Below are 24,591 nucleotides of genomic sequence, written 5' to 3'. Positions count from 1 at the left end.
CGACAACAAGACTTTTCTTTGTGACAAATTCCGTCCACATGCGTGAACCGCGAGTACGCTATACTGAATACTAATTACTATTTATGACCTTGTGGGTGGAAAGAGTTTTATCTGTTGAAATCGTAGTTTTTCAGAACGCTCGCCTTTAGGTGGAATTGGAGCCGAAAAGGATCGCGACACTTTGCCCGGCTCACATAAGATGATTATCTCATCTCGTTAGTACTTTTTTAGTGTTATTCCGCTTTGATTATCGGGAGGATGAAATATATTTAAAATAGTTTGAACGCCATGTTGCATTTGTTTTCTTTTTATTTCAAACTGATTTGAACTGCAGTTGCCGACCGTAAAGTGAAGTAAGGTATACAGTTATACAAAATAAAATGACAAACAACAAGATATATCTCCATTACAAAGAAAACTATAAATCCTTACACTATGTATCTTATTTTACGTTTTATAACGCAATTTAAATACTCGTATCTTGACATTTTCAATTTTAAACTAGAATTGGGGCAGCGTTTCGGTTTGTCGATTCAAATAAAATTTTCACATTCATACATATATATTTCATTCTGAAACCATTTATGAAATAATTTCACACACTGTCAGCGTACTGTGCCAGAATTACATCACTTTTGCGTCTCTACAGTCGATTGTTTCGTACCGTTTCGATTATCGCCCACGCTCAAATTGCACGCCGCGAATCGCAAAGGCAGTCAAAGCTTGACCTCCGCCTCCGTTTCGAGCGCCGCTTAGTGGGAACCTCGAGAAGCTCACAACTGTCAAAATGGCGCTCAAGGCACAAGTCGGTCAAAGTGAGTAGAGAAATAAATTTCGTATTACTGATTAACGGGGTGTAGAAATTAGCGGGAAAGCAACGAGAAGTCAAGGGCAAACCCGGGTCGCTTAATTCGTGCTATTTTCCGCCCAGTTCCGGGCTCGTGAGAATGACAAGCAACCCGTAGATACGTGGGCGTACATCGCTCGAGGATTTCCCCGTAGTTTTACCCGGCCGTAGGTATCGCGATACGTCAAATTTCGGAAAACACGACGCGTCTCCTTTTTCCCTGTCCATGCCGGGACTCGCCGGGTTTCGCAGGCAGTTCCATCTCCCTCTTTTTGCTCTCTCTCTCGCTTCTTCGCTGTTTCTTTACCTCATCGCTTTCTGATTCGCTCTCCCAGAAAACCGCAATGACTCATCTCGACTGAGACAGCTAGGCAATGGTACAAAATACTCAACGCAATGCCTTCGCTTCGTGATAAAAGCGGTCTAACAGGCACGCTTCGAGTTTTTCACACGTTCTCAAATCGTTGAAACTATCCGTTAACTATAATCGCCCTCGGCTAATACGATTCGAATAGCTCATTCTAGCATACCTCGTTGATGTAAATAACACCTGTCAATTTACCTGTGATGATACCTTATGCGTGGCGTGAAATAACAGGAAAGGAAAACGTAGTATTTAACGTCTGACACTAGAATATATTGACAAATTAGGCTTACAGAAAAATCGAACACCATTAAGTGTAATTCACCTAGATTTCCTGTTTGTCTATTGGTTGAGTACTAGGGAATCTGTAATTAGTGCACAAAGTGCATATTGATCCTCCCAGAATGCGTACTAGTCGTAATCGGTCTTCATTTGTTTTCATTTCCCGGTTAAAATTAGACGTTACGTTTCATATTTTGTTTTCAAAATGAATTCGAATATGACTGAAGTGGGTCGAATGCTCTTACATATAAAGAAACATTCGTTCCTTATTCGGTGGGAAAAACGTGGGAAAAACTAACGGAGAAGGCAGAAAACAAAAAAAAAATCTGCAAAAATAGACGGAAAAACGCGGTGCATATGTCAACGTTTGATTTCGGTCCGATGCGTCGGCGCGAGTTTAAGGGGTCATTCGGCTGGCGTGACGTCATTGGTTCCAGGGGTGGATCAATACGAGACCGTCGAAGATTACAAGAGCACCGGGAGGTCACCCGACGAACGTAGGCTCCTCGTGTTCCGATAATCTCGTTAGCGCCTGAGCTTAGCTTTTGCGCACCTGTTTGAAAACGGAAGTCTGATATTGGGAATTGAATTCGATCCCGCTGATCTCTTGCGATCTATTTTTTTTTCAATATTATACTACAGAAACGATCAGACAAAGGAACTACGTTAAATTATTGTTTTGCCGCAATGAGCGGCTCGATTAAATTTAAATTAAATTGTTAAATTAGCAATAATTGCCAAAAATTAATTAGATAAAAAAAGAATGAATCTAATTTATTAATAAAATTCAGGGTTGCCACTCTACCTGGAAAACCTGGTGTAGTCGGGGACTTTTATTTTGCCTCTACAATTTTACTTTCCGAAATTAGAAATTACGTTACTTTACGAATACTTTTATATCAAAATACCATTCGTTATTGAAGATAGAAAAACGATAGAAAAAATTCCTGGAAATGACTAGAAAAAAAAGGACTTTCATTTTAGCTGGAAAAATTAGGGAGTTGTACCGAAATTCTGGAAAAACTGAAATTTGGTACTCAAATTTTTATATTGCAAATATTTTAACAAAATACTCGGCATATCTGTGTATACATGTAATTCAGTTTTGAGGAAAAAATTTAAATATAAGTAAAGCACGCAGATTTGAAAATATATAGAATGTAATTTTTAAAAATTGGTTACATTTTTTTTGTTCCACATTTGAATTTTAAAAGTCTAAATCTATGTGGAAAATCAAGATTTTGGATATAAAATCAACCTGGAGAAACAGAGAATTCTATAAACCTAAATTAGTGGCTATCCTGAAATTATTATCTTGCTATTTCACTAAAATAGATTCACTCGATTATTTATATTTCAGGGTAATGACCCAATCTCATACCTATACAATTTTCTATTGATACGAATTGTTCCAATAATTCGTGTACCGACATGATTCTATTTTATAGAATTTTTCAAATCAAATTATCTTATAGTACCAACTACTTCACTTTCTTTCTATCACTAACTGAGCTTATATTCCTATTCATATCAGTCGTCATTGATTTTCTGATGACTGTATAAATATCGTACAACCTACACTCACACACAATTATGTATTTCAGCATTTGTATTCTAACACTATTCAAAATACCAAGGAATTTCATATGGGTTCATAATTTATGAGAACTTTAGTCACAGTTTATAATTGATGAGATCACAACAATTTTTTATGAAACTAAGTATATTAATCCACAAGTATTTTTTTTTTATTTTTTTTTCCTGTAAACCTATGATTGATTTCACTTACGAATAATGATAGATGTGGATCATTTTTAATTTACTTGAAGTTTCGATCTATCGGACTGAACGAAAAGTGTTCCAATAACAAATGAAATTATGAATATATCGTCTACTGTTATGTACTTTCAAGTAGCTAATTAGACATTATTCATTCCTAAAAACTTACCATTACAACAATAAACTGAAAACTCAAGTTTTCCATCAAGTTTGATCAATCGGAACTTAACGTACATAACTTTTATTGAACAACTTGCAATGAGGACAAAATTCTTGTTCTGTATAAATTTAACCATTTGTACTGAATTGAATACTCTGTCCAAGCGAGAACTTATGCGAGAGTAACTGTGATAGAAAAATATACGATATTACATAAAACTGATGAATATCTTTCAGAGATTATGAATGAAGTCATCAAACAGAAAAAGAAAACAGCAGGTGGCGTAGAATGGAGAATACTGGTCGTCGATCAGCTGGCGATGAGGATGGTTTCGGCGTGCTGCAAAATGCACGACATCAGCGCGCAGGGTATAACATTGGTCGAGGACATCAACAAGAAGAGAGAGCCCCTGCCGACTATGGAGGCCATCTATCTGATCACCCCGTGCAATCCATCCGTTCAAAAACTTATGGAGGATTTCAACAATCCGACAAGGACAATGTACAAGAGCGCCCATGTTTACTTTACCGAAGGTATGATAATTTCCTTGCGACATCATCGCCAGGCACAGATTTAGTTGGACGTGATAAACTGACCGTCATACACAAGACACTCCTCCTCGTTTAATTTAAACTCACCCAAAAAACATCGATTTTATTTTCTTGTTTGTTTAATTTTTAACAGTTTCATTTATGCTTACATTTTACACATGCGGCGTCTGTTTGACCTATCGAGTATTCGGCAACCTGGGAATTAACTTTAAATTCTTGCAAGCTCGGTTAAGTTTCATTTTTAAAGGTTTAGAGTACCTGTTTCAAATTCAGGTTCTCAGTATTTCTTTCCATCTAGTTCAAATCTTTGAAATCCTTCATTAAAAAAACATGAAATTGTTAAGAAATGTCTCATTTTTTAATTCTGTTATTAATTTTAGTTTTAGTTACAGTTAGAATTTGAGCTTGTTTATTTTCAGCGTGCGACGATGAGTTGTTCAAAGAATTGTCTCAGTCGATGGTTGCTAAATTTATAAAGACACTTAAAGAGATCAACATTGCATTCATACCGTATGAGGAGCAGGTAATTTATTATTTGTGTAGTAAATGATAATTCTTCTTTCCTACTCGTATTTCGTGGTATTGGGGCACACTAATCACAAATTTAATATCATCGAATTATTAAACACAACCGAGATTATGACTTGTTGCTGTTCCCAACTTCCCAAAACCCTTCACATTTCGACCATGTTCTATCCTTATCAAACGACACACGAACCAGATCTTGCCATTGAATTAACTTTTTCGCTTGCTGTCAATTTGTGCCTGCACTTGTCCAGTTTGCCCGGAGGAGCTGTTCAATGAACTCTGCAAGTCTCTAGCTGCTAAAAAGATAAAAACCCTGAAAGAGATCAACATCGCGTTCCTGCCGTACGAATCGCAGGTGAAGAATATTTGCAGAAGAATTTTTTTTTTTTCAATAAATTAGAACGAAAACTGTAAATTATCCTTCTGATGAACGCATTATAATTTAAGTGTAGCGTCCACCAGATTAGATTAGACATCATTTGTCATTGCAAGCTTACGATTGATTATCGCTCTTTTCAAACTCATGATGCATCGTCTTGTCTTTATTTTCATCTAAAAGAACAGTTTGCCTTGCAATTATTTCCTTCAAGCAGGTCAATGGTCAACAAATCAACCTTCCTTCTAACCGTTGCTATTCTTCTACTTCTTTTTCTTTTCATTCTTCTTATTCTTGTTCTTCATTGCATGCGCATGTGATTAACCATTGGTCAACGGTATTCTGATACTCTACTCATTTACAATCAGAGTGCTCATCAATTCGGAAAGTCTAAGACATCTCAGGGTTTTTAATTTCGCAAAGAAATCTCAACAAGTCTCGTAAAACTTTTTATACAATTTTCAAATCTTGCAAGAAATTTAAACCGTTCGCAACGAACTCTACTTACTTACGTACTTTCGATACACAGTAAAGTTCGTGACTAGAAAAGGGACAATTTTTATCTAGCCTACTTGCGATCATTGAGGAATTTTTTAATTGCGCAACAACTGGACACTCTGAATGATTGATGTGTGGTTAAAATGCACCCCGTATGTATCTGTTGAATTGATCATTCTTGCTAGTCAGATCATAAGTAAATTACATTGCTTTGCTTCATTAGGTGTGACTCTATCTATATCATCTAATTTAACAATTAACGGCTTCCAGGTATTCTCGCTGGATTCCCCGGAAACGTTTTCCTGTAGTTACAATCCTTCATTTATAAACTTGCGAAATGCTAACATGGAAAGAATCGCTGAACAAATCGCAACGCTGTGCGCTACTCTTGGGGAATATCCATCTGTCAGATATAGAAGGTGTGTAATAATAAGCTAGTACACAGTATCGTTTCAGAAGTATCTTAAAGCAGCCTCGCCGAAGTTGTGGTACAATTTTAACTTCTTTACTTACAGCGACTTTGACCGCAACGTCGAACTGGCACAAATGGTGCAGCAGAAACTCGATGCCTACAAGGCTGACGAGCCGACAATGGGGGAGGGACCAGAAAAGGCGCGGTCTCAGCTTCTTATTCTCGATAGAGGATTCGACTCTGTCTCACCACTTCTACACGAACTCACTCTACAGGCTATGGCCTATGATTTACTAGAGATAGAGAATGATGTGTACAAGTACGTCTTACAATTTGGTTCAGCAATTATCGGGAGTATCCATGTCGCATCTTTTTTTTTTTTTTTCATCCATTCTTAAAAGAATTTTCCCGTATTTTCACGTTAGTCCAGAAAAACATCTGCCAAATGTTTTTAAGTTTCCAATCCTAAGTTGTAAAATTTGTTGAAAACTAGACTTTTTAAAAAATCTACTTTTCATTTCGTAAGAAAGATGAGATATAGTCAGAAACAATGGCCCCACTAACATAAAAAAACCCCATATATTGTTATTCGATTTGCATTGACGACTTGCTAATCATGTTTATTACTCAATTAGGTACGAAGCATCCGCTGGACAAGCTGAAAAAGAAGTATTACTTGATGAAAACGACGAGTTATGGGTCGATCTCCGGCATCAGCACATAGCTGTCGTATCCCAGTGAGTGCCCATAGTTTTTTGCAGTACATATGTTTATATGCCTTGCTTCCTAATATCGATGAATTCATAATTTTATTGTACCCAGAAATGTAACAAAGAACCTGAAGAAGTTTACGGAATCTAAGAGGATGCCACAGGGGGACAAGCAAAGCATGAGAGATCTTTCGCTGATGATTAAGAAGATGCCACAGTACCAAAAAGAGCTCAGCAAATACGCGACACATTTACATCTTGCCGAAGATTGTATGAAACGTTACCAGGGAAACGTCGATAAGCTTTGCAAAGTTGAACAGGTATGCATATTATTTGTATCATTACATTCAAAATACTATTGACACTTTGCATTTGTACAGCAATATCATTAATCGCTTAACCTTCCGGCTAACTTGTTTTCGATCTAAAGGAAATGAATTATGTAACAATGCATCCCATTCTCTCACGTCAGCTACATTGCCAATCATTGTCACATAATTCGCATAGAATTTGTATTTTATTTCAGATTGAAAACAAGTTAGCTGGAAGGTCAAGATGCTAAGAAATATTACTTTACCTTGAATAATTGGGATCTGAATCTCGAGAAATCTAGTGACTCACCAAAATTTTTCACATTGACATCAATCGAATTACTTCATCATAATACCAAAAGATCTCACGCGATTTTGGGATGTAACAATAACAGATGGGAAATTGTAGTAATAAATATACTTGACGAGGTTGAAAAATTTATCTTCATATTTTACAGGACTTGGCGATGGGAACGGATGCAGAAGGAGAGCGCATAAAGGATCACATGCGTAATATTACGCCAATTTTACTCGATCAAACTGTCGACAACACAGACAAACTACGTATAATAGCGCTTTACGTTATCAGCAAGAACGGCATTACAGAGGAAAATTTGAACCGTCTTGTTCACCACGCGCAAATATCCCCGGACGACAAGCAGACCATCGTCAATATGGCGAATCTTGGTATCAACGTCGTGGTAGAAGTAAGTGCAAATAGTTATTTAAAATAAAAATCACTCAAAGTGATTAGAGCAATGAAAAAGAGACTAAAATACTGAATAAAATGAGACTCAAAATAAGATTAAGAGTTACGTTATCGATTTCAAACGGCCAAAAATTTGGTAGATTCGTTCAATTTTACTCCACAATGGTTTATTTAGTTTGGAACTTCCTCCGTGGTAGCCATATCATGAAGTCCTATCTAAGCGCTTAGAAATGTCTATTAAGTGTTCCTGATGATGGCTGGCTGGGCCCAGCCGAAACGTTGCCAAATGAACCCTAACGGTTTTACTCCTGTCAAAAATTAACCTTCACCGACGAATTTCCCACTCATAAGTCTTGAAACATCGATATCTAGCGAAAACTCAACTTTTCACTTGCGGGGTGATAACAATAACGTCTTTTTTTGTTTGAAAAAAAAACGGAAACGGGAAGTTAGAAATTAAAGTAGGTCTGGTATGCGATTTATCACATGAACTTTTTCCCCAGGGTACAGTTGCATAATATTTCAGTTAGCTTCCACTCAGTGCTGTGCCATGCTGTGCCGCATAGTGCTCGCAGACCTTAGTGCTGTCCACAGTGAAATTTTCTTGCGATTACTGTGATTTTGTAGTCATTTTTTCAATCAACTCCATTACAGACGAAATAACTTGCTTACACCTAATGTAACGATTGCATTCTACAGGGTAACCGCAAAAAGATGTACACCATAACTCGTAAAGAAAGAATAACCGAACAAACTTACCAGATGAGCCGCTGGACTCCAATTATCAAGGATGTAATGGAAGACTGCATCGAAGATAAACTAGATAGCAAGCATTTCCCGTTTTTAGCTGGACGGGCAGCAAGCTCTGGATATCACGCACCGACTAGGTAAACATAGAAAATTTATCCGTTTTTCAGGGCATTTTTCCACACTTGCAGGTTGCCTAAGTTTAATTTCAACATTTTCAGCGCCCGCTATGGTCACTGGCACAAGGATAAAGGTCAACAAACAATCAAGAACGTACCTAGATTGATAATATTTATCGTCGGTGGTGTTTGCTTCTCGGAAATCCGTTGCGCATACGAAGTAACGAATGCATTGAAAAATTGGGAAGTCATTATCGGTAAGAAAATACGAATTAATTTATTATTTACAAAATTGCATTTTTGAAAGAGAACCAATATAGAAAACTGGTAGAAAGAGTAAAAAGTTGAAAACATACTAATCCGTGGATGATATTTAAGTTAAACGACATATAGATACTTGCAGTTCAGTTTCTGTAATTTTCGATTTTAACAGGTTTTTACTTCGAGCTCCTGAAGTAGTGCTAACTCAAGATGTAATTTCCCTAAACGTATCCGATTTGTGTTACAGGTTCTTCGCACATAATCACACCAAAATCGTTCCTAACGGATTTGAGTAAGCTGCATGTGTAATGACTGATCGTTTAAATAATAACATTACATTCCTGCAATCAACGTTACGCAAAGATTCTTTGATGAACCTGCAGTTAGTGCTTGTAGCCTTGGTTTTTGTCAGTATTATCAACCATAGATTAGAATTATAATGAATTCTTGATGTCAATTCATATATATGTATTAGCGGGTCCTATCTTATATATATATATATATATATATATATATAAATATATATGTATATGCACGTATACACTGTAGCAGTGGTATACGACGAAGTATGATAATTATACCTGAACCTGATAGAAGATAACAGAGATTAGTTTTAGACATTTAGCCAATAAATGAATAAGAAAAAAGGAAAAAATAGAAAGCGGAAGAGAGAATATCAGAGAGAAATAATTTATACCCCAAAATTAAGTGCCTATATGGTGGACAATTCGTTCAAGATTTATGCGTTGATAATGCTGATAGCGATGTAGTGTTCATATATGAAGTACGTGTATATGATGTAGTACATACATTTCCAAGCAATATACTATGTTTATTCATAAAATCATTCGCTACTTTGAAATTATGTCGAATGCGAGTATACCTGAGTGTAAGAAAAATATTAGTGATAAAATGATGATATAACTGTGTACATTTTTCTTTTAATGTTTTCTATTTTTCCGTTATTGACTTGCGAATTATTTAAATAATATTATCGTCAATCGTGAATTTCATATGACTATTATCTTTAATTTATTTGATGATTTGAAAATTAATTATTTTGTATACGTATATTTAAAGATTTTCAGTTTAATGTTATCGAATATATTTGTAAGAGACAATTTGTTGAACCTTTTAGCGGTTCTAACGCGAATCGGATTCTCTCTAATAATTAATAACAATGTTACGCAAAAATACGTAGATTGACTCTGTACTTGCCGAAGTTGTCCAGTCGTGGTTTTGCGTTATGTAGCTTGAGTATAACATACAGCAGAACTGTCTTCGCCATCAATGAAGATAACCAATTAATACTTTCTACCTAGCAAACTACAGTCCGCGATGATTTCAATTGTGTATTTAGATTAAGTGAACAATAGTACCGGTGCTACACGTAGGTTCTAGAAGAATAGAAATCTGTGTTTCCTGATGCATGTTTAGTTTGATCTCCATATACAACAAACACGAGTTGCACCCAAAGCTGTATAAATCACTCGCCGCTGGTTTGTGAATAATAATCATAATTCAATAATATCTTGAAACTTACGATCAAATTATACTACGAGTTATGGGATGTGCTAAATTATTAATTATATTATACCTATATTTTAAAATAAATTGTATAGATTCAAAGAATGTTCAAGTATATAATGTGTATTACACACACACATACACACACACACACACCCACACACACACGATATACATACATAAACGGCGTTCACGATCGGTCAGTGTAATATTATCCGTTACTTAAGATAATTTTTAATATATATATATATATATTAAAATATTATTATCATTGTTATCATTATTAAATTCACAATATTTATAAATTATATAAAATATATAATATAATATATACCTATGTATGTAGCTGTATGCTAAATGAAGTGTTCTGCTTATAAAGGCCTATACATGTCATCATCATATGAACTACGGCATTATTCATTCGTGATCGGTATTTAATCCCTTCGAAATAAAATTATAATCTAAGATAGCCGTTTTTTAAATACAATTGACTTTTCGTTTTTCCGTGTTGCGTTATTTTTCCTTTGATGGCAAAGTTTTCTAAACATTATGTACCAATACTATGGAGTCGATTCTATACGTTCAATAAAGAAAGTGAAATGTTCGAATGGAACACAAATGACGGAACTTGAAAACTTGAAATGTTATCGACGGTGTTAGAATGAGTAAAAAGAGAATCAATTGGTAAATCAGAACTATTACGGATGCAAATCTATTGTTGGATTCCTCAACGTTACATCTAACATCAAACGGAATGAATCAGAATGAATTTCTCGTGGATAGGACTGCGACTGCGCAAAACGCATATTTGAATGTCCGTGGACTTGCGGCTTTGGCACTTGGGGCATCAGTTTGCATGCCCAGTTGCTCGTATTAAGGCGCCTATTAGAGTACTGATCTGTGGCACCGATAATACGATGATCTACTGACTATTTTAATGGATCTTCTCTGAGTGTCTAATTTTAAATAAACAACAAACAGGTTACGATTTGTTAACATGAATTTTATATCACGTCGGATCAGGTACAGAGAATTTTTCTTGTGATGGCAGTAAAGTAAATAATTAGATGTACATGACGTAACTATAACTATTCATAGTAGAACTATTCGCAAATGTTGTTACAATAGTATATTTTCTGAGACCTGTCGACTCGCGATGGAAACCTAAAACTCAGCGTTAACATTCTACGTGTACGTCATCAGGTCAATTTGTACAATAATATAATATTACATGTACGTACGTATAATAATATTTATATGTAAGATCGGACTCCGAATCGTTACTCACCCGATTTCTCCGTACTTTAAAATATAATTATTTACACACATACAAATTTTCTCAAATAAATCCCTGAGGTTCTAAATTTAAGCAATATACTTATACATCTTATACACTACCGTTGGAAATTAAATATATAAATGATGCGTAAAAAGTTCTTTTAAAAGGATGTAAACATTCGTTTTTCAACAAACTGTCGAGGTTCTGTTCTGTGTTCATTGTTCAATATAGAAATTCGAGTTATTTTTGGTAGTCATTTATCATGAGTAGTCACTAGATGTCACTAGGGGTTCAATATTCGCGTGAGCAAAGACGTTAGCAGCTGTAATAAGTTTCGCCAATTGTGTCAATTGCCAACACATTTTATTCATAACCGTTCGACGTGAAATGAGTCAAGGTCAATTTACCATATTTCTCCAACAGTATGCATAATTGTATAACTGTCACATATACTTGGGTACGTAACGTTTCTAAATGCGATCAATAACAACAGTTATTCAATGTCAATTCGATTAAATCCTTAAATCTACATCCGTAGCACCATGATCATTATCATCAAGACACAAACAGTCGAGACTTTCCTAGCTGCCCTATATAGGCGAATCTTTCTTGAACTCATCCCTTTTGGAAGGGTCTAATATAGCGTCAGTGCACAATGTGCATGTGGTTTATCCGTACTTGAAACCTAGCGATAGTTTGAGCTTGCATAAAATTTAACTATAAATAAAACTAAATCACTGTCTTTTTCCTATTTGGGTGTCACGGATTGTCGAATATTTCCAACAACAAAACGTCGAAGCAATCTGACCGCCGTTGAACCCTCGTCGATTAATCATACACATAAATACGTAAAACACCAAGACTCAAGGCAGGAGCTGGCCTTTCTGCGGCTCAAGGACCTGCGGTGCGGAGGGTGCGACAGACCTGGGGGCCGGCCCCAGAGTCTTCGTTCTGCCGGAGTAATAGTCCTCGATCTCTTGAAGGCTTCTTCCCTTGGTCTCCGGCAAGAAGATGTAAAGATAAACCGTGCCGAGGAGCGGAATCATACCGAACATCAGGTAGATACCAGGTTCCGTAAGGGCGACCCGCAGGAACGGGAAGGACTTGACCACCGTGAATACGAAGATGTGAGCGGACATAGTGGTCAGGCCTCCGACGATTCCGCGGACTTGAACCGGGTAAACCTCACCGATCATCACCCATGGTATGACCAAAAATCCGAGAGTGCAGAAAATGGTGTAGCTAAATATGCAGAACACCGGAATCCAGGAGTGAGCGCTGTTCAAAATCACGTCAGTCGTCCCGGCAGCCTTAGCCACCTTTGCCGCCTCCGCCGCTTCCGCCATAGTGGCGAACTTGTAGATCCCAAGGCCAAGCATGGACAGTGCGCATCCAATCGACGACACGAAGGTCAGAGGACGACGGCCGCATCTTCGGCATAAAATACAGGCAGCGACGGTCGAGACGAGTCTGACCGCCCCGAGGATCATGGTGAGGTAGTTTTTGTCCATCTTCGCGCCTGAGGCTTGGAATATTTCAACCGCGTAGAAGGTGATGGCGTTGGTTCCCGACCATTGGTAGATCAGGAAATAGAGGGCGAGAACGATGAAGGGCTTTATGACCTTGGGCTGCAGGATGGCTCTTAAGATTTCACTCGGACCGGAAAGGTGTTGGACCTTATTCTGCTTGCTGAAGTTTATCAGCACGTCCATTTCCCGCTCCAGGTTGCAGCTCTTCCCCCGGAGTCTGCCTAACGCACGTCTCGCCTGCTCCGGCTTCTGACGCGACATCAGGTACGACGGGGTCTCGGGGAAGAGAAAGATCAGGATCAGGGAGGTTAGCGGGACCACGGAGCTTATGGCAGCGCATATCTGCCAATGAAGAAAACCGCCAATAATGTACTCGACCAGAACACCGGTGCTCACTCCGACGCTCGCGATCGCCACTAACATTCCTCGGAGGTGAGGCTGCGTTACTTCCGCGGCGTAGACTCTCGCCGGCGCACCGACCATCCCCGAGCCCAGACCCACGAAGAACCTGCCCGCATATATCATATCGATGTTCGTTGCGAAGGTTATTAGGACCCATCCCAGAAGCGTTGGTATCTGCGTTATGATCAGCGTCATCTTTCTACCCAGAAGGTCTGACAAGTAACCGGACAGAAAGCAGCCGATTGGAGTGCCGATCGCGTTGATACTTGCTGAAAATGAAATTAGAGGTCTGTTAGCACTTTTGCGTCAAGTTTTCAATTGCGAGTAAGGTTTTTTTCTGTTGTCTTCTAGCTAGATCCGAATTGAAGTCAGGTCTATACTTCGCGAAAAGGTGGCTTGTATTCAATTGCACAAGTCACGTGAATTAGTGAAGTCAGATGAATTCATGTGAGATCTCCTAAAGTCATTTCAAAATCACTTGAACTCAATCTGAGACTTTTGACTTCGTAAGGTTGGTTGGAGTCGTATACATGGATTCAACTGACTTCAAGTCATTTGAAGTTACTTGAATTCAAATTGTTTCCTTTGACTTCATATGACGAGTTAAAGTCACGTGAAATCATTGACAATCAAGTGGATTGACATAAGGTTGTTCGAAGTCTTTGAACTCATCTTGAATGGTCAACTTCTCGATTTTCTTAATCTTAGAGAGCTACGTTATGACTGCATGATATAACAATGCTGCACCTCATTTTACAATTTATAGCTCTACTACGATTTTCCATTTCTATTTCTACCTTCGTCTTGAAAAAATTAAGCTCATTGTAGTTTGCGATTTCGAATTATGACAACGCAATACAAGGGCATTCTGATCAAGACTTGTAATTTAAATATGTTTTTAGATCACAAAATATACGGTATGAAATGGGTAAACGTTAATTAAGCTTTCATCATGCTTATCGTTTGGTACAAAAAAAAATTGACATGATCAAACAATTATGAACTCAATATCTTGAAAGTGGAATTGAATTATTTAAGGAATTGAAGTTCGTCAAAAAAATCTTTCTTTCCATCTATAAACGAAAAAATGGTATCTTTTACCCAATTGCGATAGACCAGAGCTTATTTTGTTTGCAAACTGATTTTCTGAGAGAAAAACTCACATTCGAGGAGGTTTCTAGAGAATTTATTTGTGAATAAGATGAGCTGCAATAACAAAATGGACATCTAAATACAAAATAAAATATTTCTAGTTACATATAAAAAGCAGATGAATTACCTATCCATGACTCTACGGTATCGTTAACCTCGATAAAGCTGCCCGGTGATTTCATCTGCGGAATAGCAATGGCCGAAAATCCGAATACCATTCCAGTGTTGATCGTTCCCAACTGGGCAACGAGGGCCGCGACAACTTGTTTAAAGGCACTTCCTCTTCCCTGCTTTGCATTTGGTGTGGTTACAACGTACGAACTTGGAGTCGCCTTTTCCGAATTCGCAGCCACCGCCGGCTGTATCTGCGCATTTAATTCCAAATTCACGAGCGAAGTTTTTTCGGGATCGAGGTTGCTCTGGTCTTTCCTGAAACAGAAATGTATCACAAAAATTAGGTCCTGTTTTGAAATTTGACAGTCAAAAAAAATTAAAATAATACCGATTAAATCTTTTTGTAAAAGAATGTGAAAATAAACCGAGTAATTCTTTTTTCTTTTTTTCTATTTCAGCACACTGATAACCGCTTTGAATATTGTCTGAATAATATTTCAAAACCTTACACTACAAAACTATAGTATAAAACATGTTAATATTATACGAATTTTTACGTTTGACGATATTTTTATCGTTTCACGACTTGTTTGCAAAATTTCATAATAAATTCATAAATAACCAGACTCGTAAGTTTCAAGGTTAACATTCCAAACAAAGAAAACATTCATTCGTGTTTTTTGACGATACCTAACTGGCAAGCCAAGGGCACTAGTGACCTGAGATTTGGCATCATCTAGCGTTTTTCAGTCAAACAACACGTGGATAAGTGCCAACTGAAAATTCGAGCCAAGTGAAAATTTCACCTATTCTTATTCGTCATTCGCGTGTAGAGTTATTTTTGTGAGAATTTCTATCATATTTTCAGCTAACTCTTGTTGTAAAAATCTCAAAATTTACTTGCACTTTTTTCAGAAATTTTTTATAAATTGCACTGACGATGAGCTAGTCTAACACCCTGTGCGAATTTTTTTCTCGGATATTAGTAGATATTATACACATGTTCTATCTCAATCTAATAAAGCTCTAATAAAGTTGGAATTGCTGTATCACGTATTGTAGGGTTGCAAAAATTGTTTGTATAAAAGATCGAGTCGTTATAGAAATTACACCAATAATCGAGCGTAGACAGGAAATGTTAAATTCTGTAAGAGAAAATAACCCGAAATGATACTATGAAAAGAAACTTGACCGACGGAATAACTATAATAAGGAACATAATAGGAATTATTTCGTTCGAAACAGACCGACAAATCTGACCCATGTAATATAAGAATCTTCAGATGCACTGTTTTGTTTGAACGAAAGATCACAAATATACATTGAATACATCCACGAGTTATAGTTCCTAATTCGATCTTCAAAATCCATATAAAAGCGTCTACCGGTAGGTACTTTTGTGAAAAGTGACTGGCCGTAAAATGGGGTGAAATTGATTCGAAAAAAACAACGACAATTCATTCGGTACGACATGATAAAAAAAAAAAACAGAAAAAAAAGAGACGAGATGACAAAGGGGTTGTGTAAAAATCACACGTCTCCAAACAAGCTGATGATCCCATTCAAAGGTTGAAAGTTATTCTGAATGTGAAACTTCAAACGCAATACGAATGCTCTCAATTGGCGCACAGCCCTACAATCTTCGGTTAATATTATACCCCTCCGCATCATACTGTCACGTACATATATAGCGTGTCCACTTTGCTCTATTTTTAAAAGTAGAAGCCACTCGTTACAGTTTGTACTATATTACAATCTACACTATGTACTATACTATGGATGACGATAGTCACAACATTTATAGAAATCGCTCCCATGCCGCACAAATTTCTTTGGACAACTCCAAAAGACCGCGACTTTGAGCAGCTCCAAGAGTCTAGAAGGTTAAAAAAATTGAAAACGAAAAGAAAAATTTCAGGGATATTTCGCCGAATATCCACTTTTTATGTTTTAAACATCATGTTATTGTTCTTCTTTCGAATTTTACTCTTTTATCTACATTTATATCTACATTTTTACACACCTGGTATACCTATGTGTAAACAAAAATCACCGAGCGCGGTTGTTTGTTTAAACACAAGCTTCTGTACTTTCTCCAAAGTGTCATCGTAGGTATAAACCAAAATCATCTCATCACGGAGCAGAGAAAGAACACGTGGAGCTAACTTTTAATAGCATAGGAATGATTGAGGATATGCTGCGACTGGAACGCCTTAGTTGATAGTTTCTGACACTCCGCTCAACGGCAGGAGGGCAAAAATCATGTCATATTTTAAATAATGTACACAAACCACGTTGAATTCTACGGAGAGAAAACAGTGAAATTCAGCGTGTCGAGTGACAAACCACGCATGCGAAAAATAATTGAATTCTATTGGTGGGCAAGATTGTACCGCGGCAACATTTCCGTCTCAAAGCCACGGATGCCAACTTACCCAAAACGGTGCGCGAGGTGTCAAACTCTCGGCGTCGAGTGAAAATTCGGCATTATGTTGTTACAACGATTCACACCAGTCATCAGTCGTCAATAAATTAACGATAACGGGTCGCTAAACCTTCGCGATTCACTACATCAACTGTTTGCGAGTTGCTCACCATAAAAAAAAATCGCATCGCCGCGCTTAAGAGCTGACGCTTAAGGTGGCCAACCTGCAGGTGAATCCGACAATACTCGCGCATGCGCGGTCGGACACTCAATCTTCCAAGTTTCAGCGGTTCCTCTCGGTATATCCATGTATCACCGTATCGGAGTAATTAATATGTATAATTTGAAAAATATCTGCTGCCACGCTGCGAATGCGGACGACGAGTTCTTTCATCTGCACTACGAGAATCTGCCGACACGTGATGTGACGTATTATGGTATGGCAGGCATGCTTATATGGATATGTAATACACGGATACGATATCTCGCGGAGTGGAAACCGGCGTGACAAGTCGTACCCCGTATCTTGTAAACACTATATTAAAGTTGTTTGCCGTTTGCTCATTCCTGTGTCTACAGAACCGGCGAGCGATGTACCGAATGGACGCGGAAATTGAATTTACAAGAAACAAAGCGCCATATCTTCCCATAAATTACTCAGATGCGCGTGTGTGCCCGTAAAAAAAAAGTCTTTACACTTCATTAATAACACGATCAAACAAAAGCCATAATAGTCATAATCGATGCCAATGCAGTTGGCGTCAGAGTGATAATAAATTATTGGTTTTCACCAGTATACAGGTATATACTGTATAGCTCCATTGTGAGCATAAATAATTCGACATACAAATTGTGTTATAGATTTCCTTTGAACTTGAGAAGGAAAATTTCGATTCCAATTCACACGAATATTACAAATAATTTTAATAAATAGTGTACGAATATTGATAAGGAATCAAAGTAATTTTTGCTTCGTAGTATTTTAAGGGGTTGCCTTGGTCGATTTCAACGTTCACGTATTATATCTCCAAATATCGAAATGCTCGTGTCTCAAACACGAAAAAGGTAACAGCTTAACAGCACCATTCTATACACAATTCTGAAGAAAAACACTCGAGCGCATTTTCATTTGACGTAGAAATAAAGAAATGGCATGAATGTTACGGATTTAATATTGCGGTTTCGTAGAATCTGTGTTATTTCTTTATTTCTGCGCCTGAGGAAAATGAATTGGAGTGTTTTTGTTCAGAATTGCATACGGAATGGACATTTTAAGGCCTTTTTTACGTTTGAGATGTATGGACTTTGATATTTAGAGACATATACGTCAACGTCGAAATCGATCAGGGCATCCCCTGAGGTACACGTGGTGTGCTAATACTTTGCATTTATTCTTATCGAGTCACTCGTAATTATAATTTACTGAATCAATAGAAGAGAAAATTCGACTAAGAAAAATGAAGACAAATATTTCGCCAGTGCGTAATAACCAGCTAATTGAGAGAATCATTTAACACCTTTTAATCTCTAAATTTTTGTTGCCGTTTGTAATTAGCGTATACTTTCTAACATTATTTTCCGTAATCATTAAGGATTCTAATAAATCGCATCTTCTTGTGATCTTTTTTCCCAAAAATTGTCACTTTCGAGAAAATGAAAAGAGAATAAATTTAAAGTTGACCTGTCTTGAAAATTAATCGTTAACGCTGGCTAATTAATCGTATTGTTTTCCCTTTCAATGTTCAAGAATTACACCGAGAATTTTTTATACTCTATCCTACCGACGTAATGACGTTTTACATGAAGTAGATGAATGCGGAAGGCTTGCAGGCTTACCGAAGCTTATTCGAGCTCTCGCAGACTCGCAACGATGGGCTTATCGCAATGGATCCGTTTTGTACATTTCATGGTAAATTTACTCAATAAAAACAAGCGTCGTACAGAGGATGATTGCAGCAGCGTGTAAACAGATAATTAATCACGGAAAACGTGCGTGTGCATATGTGTATAGTCCGTTCAAAGTAACTTCAATATGGTCGAATATGATTCACGCATATCGTGAACGGTTGGTTTCTTTCGTGTCGGTTATAAATTCTGTTAACGAATTATTTCTACCGTTAGCGTAGTTTGTTAAACTAAATTTTCAGTCATTGCGACCGAAATCATGAAACTGTGTAACGCAAGACTTTTTCCAAAACGTCTTCAAATTCGTTAATGGTAATGAAATGTTTGTTGAATTTGTTGAAATTTACGCTGATAGATTGAGTAATTTTACCTTTATTCACGTAAACGCAATAATTTCATTCAAAAAGCCAACCTTATCGGTATTGAACTCTGTAAATATTATTCTGCAGGTTACTGCAAAGAGTATTTCCGTCTTAAGTCGTACGATGCTCTATAAATCATAACAACGCGCAGGTTTTAAACAACCTATTTTCAGAGTTTGCTTTTTTATAATTCCTTCGAGAAAGAATAAACAGTAATGGTACACTTTGGTTCAGCGAAATTATTACAGCATCGTTTGGTGACCGAAATAATCAAAACTGCTGTTAACGAAATTGAAATTTTTTTAAAAAAGCGAGAAAGAAATTCGTTTTTGCTCGTGATTTGACAAACTTAAAAAGTACTTAACGAATCGTCCGACGGAATTATTGATGCTTGTTCGTATTCGATCAAAAAAAAAAAAAAATAAATGATTCACATAAACCAAATACGAGCTGATAATTCTGTTTTTTTAATCCGCAATACGATTCGTTCTGTCTTTAAGTTAATGATTAACGGCTCCTGCAATACACAGCGATTTCAACGAGTTCCAGAGACTTCAGCAATGCATAAAATAGACTGTTGAAGCTCAGCGAGACTTATAATTTCTTTCTTTCTTTACTTTCACGTAGCCAGTAATACCTACGAGGAAAATAATGTTTTTCTCGATTTAACAATAACTATACCGGCTTTTTGCAATTCTGATCTCAATAAACGATGATTCGGTGTAACAGCTCTTATGAGAATTTTGAAAACCCGTAATTATAACGATAATTTAAACAAGGGATTAAAAAATACTTTATATATATGTAACAATCGGATCGGGTTAATCGTTTCTGCATTTGAAAGCTTCCAAACTAGAAGTAATTCGTTCCGAATAACACGTCAATTTTTTTCTAGGGAGAAATTTGAAAAATATTGAACTCGATCGAGCATAACCGTCTCTGTCGAATTGAGGCCAATATTACGGGCAGACTCACTGACTTACACACGAATCATGGGTGTTCCCGTCTTTTATTATTTACGACAATTATCGTCTTTTTTTAATGGTAAAATCCGTGGGCCTTGTTATGTATATTTGAGTCCGCACGCATGCAGCGCAGTATCGAATATATTAGCCGCAAAGAAAAACAGCTGACAATGAGAGAAGATTTTTTACCGCTGGAACGAAACGGAGAGAAAACAAATAAATAAATGAAACACGCAGACGGAGATAGACAAAGAGTGGCTTTGCTCATTATCAAAGCCTCGAGGTTGAACAGCCACGAGCGCGATGCGTGGCAATCCGAGATCGCGGAAGAATCTTTATATGCACACAGGCGTTTGCTGCTATGTGTACGAAATTCCAATGTTAATTGTGTCCGGAGTTTGTTGAATTATCGAAACAAACAGCGGGATATAAAAATAGGAGGCCCCGTGTTATTGATTTTTACCATGGTAAGAACAGGATGTTAACATGCTGATGGTATTTTGATTAGTCCGAATTTCAGCTTGACGAAAATTATTACTTTCAAACTTGAGAATAACGTCGAAGGAGTAGAATTTGCAAAATTTGTCTTGGCTGTAATTTATACGTTTCACCGAATATCGGACTATTTTAAAGTTATGAAATAATGGGCTTTTTAATCATGTATTCTTACGTTAACTTTGACCTCATGAAGATTTTTAGCCAGCAGTAAAGATTAAAATTCAGACGAACGGTGCTGCTTCCAAGATATCTACTTTTTAAAAACGGTTTTTGACACGTTGCATTCGACGGGCTATATAATGTGAAAAACTCATACTTTCGAGAGCATGATTTCAGGAAAATTTAATGTTTGATACGATCATTTGATCGGAGCTGGTAATTTAAGAACGAGAATTTTACGATTTTTCCAATGAAAAAACTTCGCGAAATGTAGACATTCTAAACGTAGAAAAGGCTAAATGCCTAGGAAGAATTGCCAGAATATTCGATTACTCTTCCGTTGTAAACGATTCTACATATAGCCCTTCTGAATTTGAATTTTTCTTAATCGACGAATTTCTACATCCCACAGACCTTAATCTTCCTCTAATCATTCCTATCATCCTTCCATCAATACGATTCTTGCACGCTTCGAGCTTTCGAATTCTTAATTTTTCGATGAATCATATTTTTTTACAATTAATTACCAATACAATTGCTAATGTTCCTGAAGCTTTGTTGATAGAAAGTTCAATTTCTGGATTGACGTTATACTAACTTTTCTAATTCTAAGATGTTCATCAATTTTCAACTTGATATTTTGGTCCTTTTATTCCGTAATGTTTTTTTATATTCCATAAATTATTTTATTAATTTATAACTTTATCAGGTTCCCTCCGCATTACGTCACATTTACAGGCTAAAGCGAGATAAACCTGATGCTATTTGGCCCAATTCCGCAAACTTAGGAATTACAAAATTATACGGTAGGATAAGCCTGAATTTTTACACAGTCCCAAGTTATTTAAGAACAAACGAGTCGACTAAACCTCAGTTTGTGACGGTACATTTTTGATGCCTCGCTTTTATTCCACTTCGCCAGTAGTTGGTGTTTAATTCATTTGTTACGTGTTCAAAATTTCGATAAACCAATAATTTTCTCGATGAAATTTCGCATTTGCATAATCTGTAGGATGTTAGACTCTATTTTTGTATAAATTTGAAATATTTTACAATAGTACGAGAATTATCTTATCGAAACGTGTAAATACACCCGACAAATTCGAACTTCAGAGCATATTTTCCTTCACAGTTGTTCGATTGTCGATCTTGAAACGTATCGTCAACATGAAATTAGACGAACTGTACCTTCCAGATATTCGAAAGCAAGACATTTCTTCCGAGATCTCATCCCATGGATGAATCATGCGGTTTACGCGATCAGCTGCTCGAAATGCACTGATGTAAAAATAGTCTCCGCATCGGACGCTGCAAGCCGTTGCTTCGGTTTTCCCGCCACAACCAAGAGAATCGTTTAAACACACAAAGAGAGATTTGAAAATTATCTTCCTCGGCGATCGTTCGAGTTTTTTCATCGAGATCCCGGGGATTTCACAATAACCACAAGACCTCGTGGCAGACCCCTGGCGTACACTTTTTTTTTCAACTTTTGTCTGTAGTTATTAATAGGAAATACCTTTTGACATTCTGCTATCGCTGATTATTTCCGCAAAGATAAAAACTATGCCAAAGCGTTGCACAGAACCAACTTTGCGATTTAACGAGAGTTCCCCTGGCGAAAATTTTCCACGCCAAACAACGAAAGTGTTTCAAATGACGTAAAAAACGATTATATCTAGTCGTCTCCTACGTCATTTGGAACACTTTCGTAGTCTGGCATAGAAAATTTTCGCCAGGGTCGAATTGCCCACGCGATCTATTAATTTTATCCCGAGGTAATCGTACATTGAGTATATTCCAAATTATGATATTCGTCAGCCACAAAGATCTCTTCAATAATACGTAAATCGAATATGTTGATATTATAAAGAAAACCGAAAGCATGGCATCGATATGTTTTCAGATTCGTTTGATTTCATTGTTTTTATATTCGAGAGACGTTTTGTTTTATTTTCAGGAGAACAGATATCTCGTATTGGAATTACAAAAAAAGATATCGACAACTGACCAACCAACCTCCCCAAATTCCTGTACAATGTTTCGATATTCTATCCGTATAAGACGGAAACTAATTGGAAATTAGACGTGTAATTATGCGTGTAAATATATTATTATTTTACTCATACTTACGCGTTATTCATCTTGCGTTGTTCGTTTTTTTTTCTTTCCTTCGTTTCCAAAAATATCACAGCCTCTCTCTTTCTTCCAAGCTTAAACCGCTCTTCGGCAATTGGAATTTTACCAGTATATCGCTCGTTTTTATCACTCTCGCTTACTTATTACACAATAAACATATGTGTGCCGCAACGTTAATCACGTATAGGTCTTTTTTTTTTTTTTTATTTCGACGACATTTTCTTGTTTAAAATAACAATTTTATCAACAGTCGCGTTGACCATTTTGAACCACACACTTTGTATCAAATACACTGTAAATAAAACTGCTGAATTTATTTTAAACGAGGTATTAAGATAAAGAAAAAAGAATCTAGAATGTCGTCGAAGGAAAGTTTGAAAAACTGTACGACCGAACCTAATCTGTCTCTTTTTTCTTATTCTTCTTTCTTTTCCCAGCCGAGGTTACACAGTCCTGCTTCTGCCGTACATCCTTCCATCCCGACGAGGGTAACGAATCCTTCTATTTCTCCGAGGGTAAAGTCGCAGCTTACTGGGCGAAACGCGTGACGTCCGCGAAATGGTCGACGATACGCGGTCTCTGCGCGTTTTCTTGACTGGTTGTCGCGTTTTGAGCGACGTCCGCCGCGAGCGCGCGGCTTTATATAAACGAATCTTGGGTCAACAATCGTGTGGGCGGTCATCGGTGAGGGGAGGGGGGGGGGGGGGGTTCTTAACCACGTGCCTTTTATCTATCGCTGGTAACACGCTCGTGTGCGTGTACAATACGCGCATACACACGGGTCGGTTGGTATACTTCGGTCTGTGTGCAGGCGGAAGATTGTGGAACATTGATTGAATCGAGACCGCGCGAATGTATCGATCGATCTCGATTTAATTGCTAGTACTTCGTATGTTCGTAGGGAAATTGGTACAGGCGATAGATGCCAGAGATGAGGGGAAACGAGGAAACGTAGGAAAGGAAACTTCTACGAGATTGAAGTTAGTAACGTTGTTGTAACCAAACGCTGGGGAAAAAAATATCACTAGATTTTGAGGAACTAGGATTTCGATATGTTGGTGTGTTTTGTTTTCGTTACGGTTTACAATTCCAAAATGGCTAAATCACGCTCTTTCCTCGGCTCGAATCGTTACGATAACGTTACTGACTTCGATATGATAACTTTTTGTCCATCGCGTGACATTGCGGCTTATATTCATATTTATAATGCGCATTGTAAGATTATTCGAGGATTCTTTTATAACCTGTACCTTTGGTTACGTAATCACTGCACTTCGAAATTAAAAATAATGCGTCGATCGTTTCTATTCAGATCTGTTGAGCGCTGAAAAAAACACAATTTTCTTGACAAAAATATGCCATATTATAATATAATATTTATATAATGATAAGCTCATATTGTTTTTGTAACTACGTGTTGCGGTAGTTTGATGTTGGCGCAACAATAAATTGATGTTAAAACTTTGTTCAGCTGGAATAATGTG

General features: G+C 37.1%; 2 protein-coding genes across 4 annotated transcripts; one reads left to right on the top strand and one right to left on the bottom strand.

Moving 5' to 3' along the window:
• Positions 1-734: 734 nt before the first annotated feature.
• On the top strand, positions 735-11,477 carry LOC107216531 (protein ROP). 2 transcript variants are annotated; one of them, XM_015653750.2, is made up of 11 exons: positions 735-815; positions 3,669-3,965; positions 4,763-4,866; positions 5,656-5,804; positions 5,901-6,116; positions 6,433-6,534; positions 6,620-6,827; positions 7,277-7,525; positions 8,227-8,414; positions 8,496-8,650; positions 8,902-11,477. In XM_015653750.2, exons 1-11 carry the CDS (start codon positions 788-790, stop codon positions 8,961-8,963), a joined length of 1,758 nt encoding a protein of 585 aa, XP_015509236.1. In that variant the 5' UTR covers positions 735-787; the 3' UTR covers positions 8,964-11,477. The 2 variants fall into 2 exon arrangements, with proteins under 2 accessions (XP_015509236.1, XP_015509237.1); XM_015653751.2 differs by lacking the exon at positions 4,763-4,866 and adding an exon at positions 4,403-4,506.
• LOC107216530 (facilitated trehalose transporter Tret1-2 homolog) lies at positions 11,164-23,731 on the bottom strand. Of its 2 annotated transcripts, none has more exons than XM_015653749.2 (3): positions 23,102-23,731; positions 14,671-14,972; positions 11,164-13,660 (listed from the first exon to the last, which is right to left on the bottom strand). In XM_015653749.2, exons 1-3 carry the CDS (start codon positions 23,110-23,112, stop codon positions 12,324-12,326), a joined length of 1,650 nt encoding a protein of 549 aa, XP_015509235.1. In that variant the 5' UTR covers positions 23,113-23,731; the 3' UTR covers positions 11,164-12,323. The 2 variants fall into 2 exon arrangements, with proteins under 2 accessions (XP_015509235.1, XP_046590095.1); XM_046734139.1 differs by lacking the exon at positions 23,102-23,731 and adding an exon at positions 22,160-22,200.
• Positions 23,732-24,591: the final 860 nt, after the last annotated feature.

The sequence above is a fragment of the Neodiprion lecontei genome, chromosome 3, assembly GCF_021901455.1.
Source record: "Neodiprion lecontei isolate iyNeoLeco1 chromosome 3, iyNeoLeco1.1, whole genome shotgun sequence".
In the NCBI taxonomy this organism is placed as follows: Eukaryota; Metazoa; Arthropoda; class Insecta; order Hymenoptera; family Diprionidae; genus Neodiprion; species Neodiprion lecontei.
This window is presented reverse-complemented; position numbering and strand designations above follow the sequence as displayed.

Bases quoted from the DNA above. Each gene is read 5' to 3' on its own strand.
- LOC107216531 (XM_015653750.2), top strand. From the start codon at position 788: ATGGCGCTCAAGGCACAAGTCGGTCAAA. The intron at 816-3,668 runs GTGAGTAGAGAA...AATATCTTTCAG, and splicing joins CAAGGCACAAGTCGGTCAAA to AGATTATGAATGAAGTCATC. The intron at 8,415-8,495 runs GTAAACATAGAA...CAACATTTTCAG, and splicing joins GGATATCACGCACCGACTAG to CGCCCGCTATGGTCACTGGC.
- LOC107216530 (XM_046734139.1), bottom strand. From the start codon at position 22,185: ATGTCTTGCTTTCGAATATCTGGAAG. The intron at 14,973-22,159 runs GTACAGTTCGTC...TTTCTGTTTCAG, and splicing joins TGCTTTCGAATATCTGGAAG to GAAAGACCAGAGCAACCTCG. The intron at 13,661-14,670 runs GTAATTCATCTG...TTTCATTTTCAG, and splicing joins TACCGTAGAGTCATGGATAG to CAAGTATCAACGCGATCGGC.